The 8,959-nt window shown below is 40.0% G+C and overlaps 1 protein-coding gene across 1 annotated transcript in view; it reads left to right on the top strand.

Annotated features, from left to right (window-relative positions):
• The window catches only part of PIWIL2 (piwi like RNA-mediated gene silencing 2), a 79,621-nt gene that overhangs the window by 49,738 nt on the left and 20,924 nt on the right, over nucleotides 1-8,959 (top strand). Inside the window, 5 exon segments of the mRNA XM_069075975.1 lie at nucleotides 150-290; nucleotides 2,577-2,690; nucleotides 3,514-3,702; nucleotides 8,128-8,229; nucleotides 8,754-8,870. Of these exon segments, the coding sequence (XP_068932076.1) occupies nucleotides 150-290; nucleotides 2,577-2,690; nucleotides 3,514-3,702; nucleotides 8,128-8,229; nucleotides 8,754-8,870 (663 nt within the window).

The following is an 8,959-nucleotide window of genomic DNA, read 5'->3' as shown; positions in this document are numbered from 1 at the left end:
CAACTCTTTGAACTGCTTGTAAATACTTGCTTATTTCATTGGGAAGGAGTTTTCACAAATCCACACTTTGAAAGCATTGCTATTTATGTAGCCTTGAATTAGGAGAAGCAATCCTCACGATCCTTTATTCCTCTTCCAATTTTATGTAGGATTTGACCCAACAGATCAACTTAAGCCCTAAACAGCACCACAGTGCCCTGGGAAACCTCCTGCAGAAAATTTCAAAGAATGAGATGGCCAACAATGAAATGATAAGATGGGGACTCTGTCTGGATAGAGATGTGCATAAGGCAAGCTGGAAGAATGCGGGATGGGAGTTGGAATCAGTACTAGAGAGATTCAGGGAGTATTAGGAAAATGAAAAGAGTGATATTTAGATATTAAGTGCCTTTGATTTGTTGTTGAACGCCTTTTCTAGTTGTAATTTTTCTTTTTGGGTTTCTATCAAACTTGAATTTCCTTAATCTAATTTTTCAGTGTCTTTCTTAATTTTTTTTCTGCATTTCCTGGAAACAGGCTATATTTTATCAAAAAAATATATTTTTATATATATTTTATATTTTATCAAGCTAGAACTAAGGATGCCATTTGGCATTTATTATACTTAAATGTTCTTTAAGACTTTACGTGATGTTTTTTGCTTTCAGGATTGTGGCTCTATTTTTTTCCTCCCTTCTCCAAATATGGCTTTTTCTGAATACACATAGAATTTTCAGACTGTCCCATATTCTAATTCTCTTCTAATCTTTCCACCCTAAAGGCTGTCTGGATCCTGTAGTGCTCTTACCCTCAGAATATCTGGGTTGGAAGAGCCCTTAGAGACCAGTTAGTCCTGTCTCTCCCTGGTCATGGCCGCTTTTGCCATGTTGGGGCAGCCCTGTTGGTTAGAATGTTTTATTTACATCGAGCCTGAGTGTGCTTTCTGTAGTTTCTCTCTGATGAGCCATGCATGGGAAGCTCTACCTCCTCCACTCCTCTTCCTGCTTCTCTGGCTTCCTTCAAGTCCTAACTCAAATCTCAACTTCTGTAAGAGGTTTTTCTTGGTTTCTTTCACTGCTAGTGTCTTCTCTTGCAGATTCTTTTCCATTCACACTGGATGCATTTTAGCTGTGTGTAATTGTAGCATGCTGTCTCCCCCATTAGAATAGGAACTCCTGGAGGACAGGAACTGTTTTTGCCCTTTTTTGTGTCCCCAGTGCTCAGCACAATGTCTGGCATGTAGTAAAAATCTATTAAATGCTTATTGACTAATGTAATCTCTCTGGGCCCTCGTTTTTTTATTAGTAAAATGAGAGATTGAACCAGATGGCATATGAGGTCACTTTGAGCTTTAAATTTGTGACCCTGTGGAATCCATTCAGATAATCGAATGTTCTTCACTGTATTGTCCTTCCCTGAGTCCCTAGATTTTCATGTACATCTACTAAATGTAAAAAAAAAAAATACATCTTGACCTAATTCATAGGAGTTTAGGCAAATTTATTTTTATGAACCTAGTTGGGTGCATTTCATTTTCGTACAAGAGCCCTTCATTCCTGTATTTCTTATGTATCCCTTTTGTTCTTAGCTTTTATCTACTCCTTTTAGTTTTTTATGTCTTATAACTTTAGCTATTTTTATTCTAGTACTTAGAGTGACCTTTGTTTAGTGTTAGCCTTTAACTTCATAAAATATTGCCCTAGTAGACATACTCTTTTTCTACTTTGCTTTTTCTTTCCTTCCAGTATTTATTTTTTGAAAGGTTTATTCATCTCTACCTTGGAGAAACCCTTAGGAATACAGTTATCTCCCTATAAAGCACCAGTGGGTTCTAATTAAAAAGGTTTCTCTTTAAGTGGTTATAATACATAGTCTGTGATACTTTTCATATTATCACAAAACTTGACAAATAAAGTGTTCATCAGGTCTGAGGGAGAAAGGTTAACTGAGTAGGGATCAGAAAAAATTTCATGGAAGAAATATTATGTGAAACAGGCTACAGATATTGGGCAGGAATTCAGCTGGTGAAGAGGAAAAAGGGAGACAGTCAAAGCACAGAAGACAATGTGTGCAAAAGAAAGGTGGTTAGAAAGCAGTGTTTCTTTGGGTGGCAGAGAATGGTTCGTGTTGGAGTGTAGAATGCAAGGGGGGGTAGCATGAGATGAGACTGGGAAGTTAAAGTAGCACAGGTTGAAGGGCCTTGAATACCGGGCAGAGACATTTGGACTTCACTCAGGAGGCTCTAGGGAGTCCCAAAAACTTTGGGACAGAGGGGTAGCATGAAGAAAGATTATTCTGGCAGCAGAAAGGATGTCATTGGGGGCATTGTTGGAGGTGAAAGGTGACCGGGATTCTGTAGAAATTTGACCTCCATTTAGAAGGTGATTGCATGCCCAGATCAGCATTAACATGTTCCTTAACAGCTTCCTTATTTTTCCTGACTCAGTGACTGTGTTTATTCTGAAATTGCCAGTCTTAAAACTCATAATGGGATCAGTACCTTGTAATTGATCTGCCCATGTCTCTTTTGGGTAATGTCAAGCTGACATGTAAGTGATTTAGGGATTCCTTCCTTAGACTTATTATTTCTAATTTAGATTTCAGGGCGCATTCTACCCATGGAAAGAATAAACTTGAGAAACAGTTCATTCACCACATCTCAGGAATTAAATTGGACCAAGGAAGTAACCCGAGAAGCTTCTATTTTGACTGTAAGTAATTTGTTGAACTGACCAAGAGACTAACTGGTGTTCCTGAGGCTTTGGCAGGTAGAGCTAGAAGGTTTTGTGGCTGTCTTTGTAAAGAGACTGCCAGGAGTGGCTAGGTGGCACAGTGAATAGAGCATGGGCCCTGGAGTCAGGAGGACCTGAGTTCAAATCCAGCCTCAGACACTTAACACAAAACTAGCCGTGTGACCTTGGGCAAGTCACTTAACCCCAATTGCCCTACCTTCCCCTCTCCCCCCAAAAAAAGTTTTTTTAAATAAAAAAATAAAGAGTGCCAGCTGGAGATGAATTGTGGGTTCTGAATTCCCATCCCAAAGGACTCACCTCTTGTGCTAACTCACTGGTTGATAAGACCTGCAGAAGCGGTATTCTCACTGATTACTGGTTCCTTATATTGAGCAAGAGCCATCAAGTTGACTTACTGTTGGTCTGGCTAATGGACAATGAGTGAATTGTATTTATGGCTGACAAGGGAGTCTGTTTCCGTCTTTTACACTTCTTTCTCTCAAGAATATAAAAAATCCAGATTTAACCACCATATTAAAGTGCAGTTTGTGGGAGAAGAAAGCAAGGAAAATATGCTTTGTTGGCTGCTTGGTCTCTGATAGAGTACAGCAATTCTGTGATAAAATTAAGTAAGACAGGCCCTAAGCACAGGGAGCAAGGAATATATATGCAATAGATAAATCAGAGACCTGAAAGGGGCCTCCAGACAGTCAACTTGGGCTATTTAAGAGTGTTTTCTAGTATCTGCTTAAGACCTATTTTGCAGACCTATGCCATACTTAAACATTTGTGGCTGTTCCAGGTTCCTATGCATTTTTGGGCACTGTTTTACCCAAAGAGAGCTGTTGACCAAGCCCGGGAGTTGGTTGGTATGTTGGAGAAGATAGCTGGCCCCATTGGTATGCAGATGAGCCCACCTGCATGGATTGAACTAAAGGATGACCGGATCGAGACCTACATTAGAACCATTAAATCCATGCTGGGAGTTGAGGTAAATAAGTTGGATTTATAACCCTTTTAAAATTGTATTCAAAATAGTCTCCTATTCTAAAGTTACTTGATTTTATTAGCCTTCAGTTAGCAATGCATGAGAATCTGTCTTGCTCATGTCTACTTAAAATATTATGTACATACAAATATAGTATATATTATATACATGCAAATATTAGTGGTAGGATATAGTTTTGGCTTTTAGCTGTTGTCATCTTTCTTATTCCTTAACCCTATTACAGTCTTTCTTCCTTATGGATTTTAGCTTCAGGTGTTTAATTTAGAGTCCAAGAGAGAGCACCTGATTTAGCTTCTGTTCATTATCTTAGGGATCAGGTGTGCTAAGAACTGTGGTGAGTGATAGATGAAATGACTGAGGAATCAAAGGTGTGATCTTATGAGCATATCAATTTACTAAGCAGTGTTTGCCAATTGCCTAAGAAATTGGGACAGGGCCCCTTCTTCAGTTTAGGGATATAGACATACTTTTATAGTTAAAAACAATTAATCAAATAAGGCCAGTTAATTAAAAAGAAATGGTGAAACATTAGGTAATTTGATTTCTAATGGTATGAAAGATTAGGGACTTTCCATGTTGGGAAGGGGAGAGAAAACAGGGGCAGTTCCCTGAATTCAGAAAAAGAGGTGTCCGACTCCCTCCCAAGTGTCTATAAACAGTCAAAGGAACATGGAAATGATGCCTGACTGATCAGTCCAGGGTCAGTTTCCCGATAAGACATATGGGTTGCTTGAGATTGTGTGAGAAAACTCTTGGCATCAGACTTTGGATGTGACTGGGTTTCTGGTTAGCACAGCCTAGCTTCTTGGTTAAGGGTCTCTAAACAGCAGGCAGAGGTGGTCCAGCTTCCTGGCCAGGTTCAGGACTCGGTTCAAACAATACAATAAGGCTTTTTCCCAGTTCTCACAACTGAATAAACTTTTCTCACAAGACAGAATTTGGAGTAGACCCATAATTGAATAGAAAGGGAACTGAGCTAGCTCCAGTATTGAGTCAGTGTGGTTCCCTCCTTTCCCACAATTAACCACCCACTGTCCTGATTCCCTCAGTTCCCTCAGAACAGAGCTGTTGGTGCCAGGAGTCATTTTGTGATGTTTATTGCTTAGCTGTTACAGCCTGCCCTGGTTCAGGACTCATATTGTGCCAGTCTAGACTGGCCCATCAGACAAATACCCTGATTATCTAGCAGTAAATAACTTTTGTAGTTGAGCAGGTCATTGCACACACAACTTTTTTGACTAGTTAAGGAGTTGGTGAGCCAGCTCAAGGAAAAGGAGAGAAAGGAGCAGGTTTTGAGAAGTGGATTTAAGTCTGATGAGGGCAGTGATAAAAGTGGATCCCCTTGATGGTAAGGCAGTGTGACAGAGGCATGGAGGTATGAAAACAGTGTTTTTCATGCTACCCTCTTTCTGAGACCAGGTGATAGATTCACAATAGATGAGACATTTTATTTTTTTTTTTGGACATTAACACAGGAATTTGTTTTGATTGACTATATGTGTTTGTAATAGGGGTTTTGTTTTCTTTTTTTTCCCCAGTGAGAGTGGTTAGAAGATGGGAAGAAAAGAAGGCAAATCTTCATGAAAATGAAATAGAATTTAATTTACAAAAGAATAGTGGATGACAGAGAATGAACCATTTTGACTGGGGTGTAGAATACACAGGGGTGACATGGGATGAGGCTGGAGATTTAGAGTGGCACCAGATTAAGTAGTCTTCAATAGCAGGCAAAGGAGTTTGAACTTTACTTGGGAAGCTATAGGGATTTTCGGGAACTTTTGAACTGAGGAGCGACCTGAAGAGATTTGTGCTTCAGGAAGATTGCTCTGGAAACTGGAAGGATGGATTATAGGAAGAAGACAGTGGAGCCAGGAAAATGTGCTAAGAAACTGTTGTAGTGATGGAGATGAGTAACAGGGAGAGCCTCTACTGTGGCATTGGCACCTGAAGTGAGCGGGTGAATGGTGAGGTGGTTCACAGGTATAAGGGAATTGACATCTGACTCTTCATAAGAAATGGAGAAGAAACAGCTGAGTTTTGGCTAGGCTGGATTCAAGTGGCTGCCTTGTAGGCAGTGCACAATCAGTGTCCAGAGCTCAAGATAAAGGTTACAACTTGACCTACAAATGAGACACAGGCTAAGGAGGAGGAAGAGGAGACAGGTGAGGGCAAAACTTTGTTCCAGGTGGGAAGGTTATGGGAGACAAGGTGAGTGGTCTGGCTGGTCTTTGACCCATGAGGCACCTTATGCAGAGGAGGTAAAACATGGAAGCTAGGTTTAAGTTCTAGCTCTGCCCTGAATGAGTTCTGTGACAGTCTGTGAATCTGAATGGGGAGATGGAGACCTGGTGAGAGGCACATGAGGAACCAGGAAGGAGACATCAAGGGTAAAAATTGTTTCAAGAAATTTATTGGTAAAGGTAGCAGTGAAAGAAAGGAGGAGATGAATGGTAGGCTTGTAGAGGGAAGACTTTTTGGGCTTAGAATTATGGCAGGCAGATGAGGAGTTGGTGAAGAGGGGAAGACTGAAGATGCATGCAAGAGAAAGAATGTTGCTAGCATTAGGCTTTAGAGGGAAAGGAATTAGGGATGTTGTTAGAATAATTAGCCTTAATGCAAAATAGTACTATTATCTATTCTGTGATGAGAGAGGAGAATGGACTGAAGATACTGAGATGGTTCAACAAATGGAGAAAAGTTGAGGGAACCATATCACATGGCCCCAGTCTTCTTAGTGAAATTGGGGATTATAAAGGGAATAGTTTGTCACAATACAATAAATTTTTAAGTGCCTACTCTGTGAAGAGCATTGTGCTAAGCCCTAAGAATATTATTATGGTATTCTTGGCAGTATCAGAATTCACTCTTTGGTGCAGTACTCCTGGTCTCTCATCCATAATATCCGTTTTATTTTCACTCTTTGGAGAGGGAACGTTCAGTAATACCCATGCTAGCTGGAGAACAACTTTACCTAGCATAAACTTTATTTAACTTACTTCACATTGGCCCTATTGGTCTTTCTGCCCTCCCTTAAAGCAAGCAGATTCTCCCTGAATAATTAGTGAAGTATTTTATTATAGCATGAGAACATATATTCTCCATGAATGAGAAATAACTTCCTTCCCTCACCTCTATTAGTAGTAGGGTTTGGGGGTTTGGTTTTTGTTTTTTTTTTGCTTTTTGGAGGGGGGAAGGTAGGGCAATTTGGGTTAAGTGACTTGCCCGAGGTCACACGGCTAGTTTTTTTGTGTTAAGTGTCTGAGGCCAGATTTGAATTCAGGTCCTCCTGACTTCAGGGCTGGTGCTCTATTCACTGTGCCACCTAGACGCCCCCAGTAGTAATTTGTTAAGGAATCATTTTATTTTTTGTGGATGCAGATATCTTACTCTGTAGTTTTAAGCATTAAGATGTAGGGAATTCTGATAGAAAAACTATTCCCTTTCTTAACAAAATTAAGGAAGAGGGTACTTGTGGAGTTTGGAAAGAGGCACTTAGGGATTTTGGAAATGCCTATTAAAGTCATGCTGATTAATGGAGCTGAGACACATGTATGTCCCTATTTGAATTGTCTTCCTGAAAATCCCTGCTAGTCATTTTCCCAGCCCTTCTTCATCCCCTCTTCCTGCAATGGGGCCCTTAGGATTAAATTCATAAGAGGCCATCACAGATTTCTTTACAGGCTGCTTTATGATTTGTGTGCTCTAGATCAAAGGCTGAAAGGTCCCAGGTAAGAATGGTTTTTATATTTTTAAATAAAGTTTTGTTGTATTTTAAAATGTAAAAACTATTCTCAGTTTGCAGGCACATAAATAAACACACACTGCTTCAGATTTCTGACCCTCATTTGAGGAAGGTGCTAGAAGATATTTCATATTACTCTTGGTTTGATCCTTGAAGAGCCAAAGTGACCATTTAGATATTTCAAGTTAAGACTGATTAAATTTCCAGGCTACGACTCCCCCAAAGATCTGCTCCCAGCATTATCAGCTCCAGAAAATTTATCCTTGAAAATTCTGAGAGACTAAGGCAGTTCTGCTAGGATTCTCATTTTATCTCAGTGCCTTCAGCACCACTCTGTGCCACTTACTACAGCTATTACAGTGGCCTTCTAAGTAGGGCCTTCAAAATGTTTCTTGGTCAGTCTGGATTTCCAGAGACAAAAAACAACCTAACAAAAAAGGCCTTCATCTCCCTACCCAGGAGGATCCCCATCCTCACCCAGGAGATGATTCAGTATTAGTCCATATTTAAGAAACCCAGAACCTGAGACACATGATTTATTGCTTGCCGTTAAGGATTCTTTTGTGTTGCAGAGCTGTGAAGGAGCCAGAAGGTGGTCCCAAGAAAGAAGGTGGTCCCTGGCTTTCCAGTGCAGAATTCTGACATGTCTGTTTTGTCTTCCAAAGGGGAAAGTTCAGATGGTGGTTTGCATCATCACAGGCACACGAGACGATTTGTATGGGGCCATCAAGAAGCTGTGCTGTGTGCAGTCTCCAGTGCCCTCACAAGTGAGCTGGGGTTAGCATGGGATTATCAAGAAACTCACCCCCAAGGTTTCATAGGCATGTTGAGGACATGGAGAAAAATATTTTGTAGAGTACGATCAGAACTTGGATTGTAAACTGGCTCTGGTTGCTGTCCCCTGATTAGAGGGGTCCAGATGAGCAGCATATATCCCTTCATGAATGTTAAACTTACTGCCCAAATTTAGTTAGTAATTTTGCCTCTTGAGAAGATTAGCCTCTGATTGGTTTTACAGGACTGATTCTTGAGAATGTGGACTTAACTTTGAAGAAGAAAAGTGGTTTTTCTCCATCAGCTTTTCTCATTTTGCATGAGATCCTTTTGAAAGTTTAATTCCCTTGAAAACCCAAAGTTGAGGTTGTTGATAAGACAATTGTATCTAACAACTATAATTTCTTGAATAAACATTATAATCATTATTTTGTATTTATTTTTGATCAGATTAGTATAAAATGATGGTGTTCTGGTTTTTGTTTTTTATTTACTTTTAAATTTCTTTTGGTCCTAGGTAATCAATGCCCGAACTGTTGCACAACCCACCAAGCTATGGAGTGTGGCCCAAAAAATTTTACTACAGATTAATTGTAAATTAGGTGGAGAACTTTGGGGAGTGGACATTCCATTGGTGAGTGGAACTTAGATACCCAGTTCCTGGATAAAAATGAGATACTTGTACCCATTTATATTAATCTCCCTAAGGGTCCAAAGTACTTG

Source organism: Petaurus breviceps, unplaced genomic scaffold, assembly GCF_028583685.1.
Source record: "Petaurus breviceps papuanus isolate PSGF00001 unplaced genomic scaffold, PetGlider_PUasm1.0 90919, whole genome shotgun sequence".
In the NCBI taxonomy this organism is placed as follows: Eukaryota; Metazoa; Chordata; class Mammalia; order Diprotodontia; family Petauridae; genus Petaurus; species Petaurus breviceps.
Note: the sequence above shows the minus strand (reverse complement) of the source record. Positions and strands in the feature narration are given on the sequence as shown.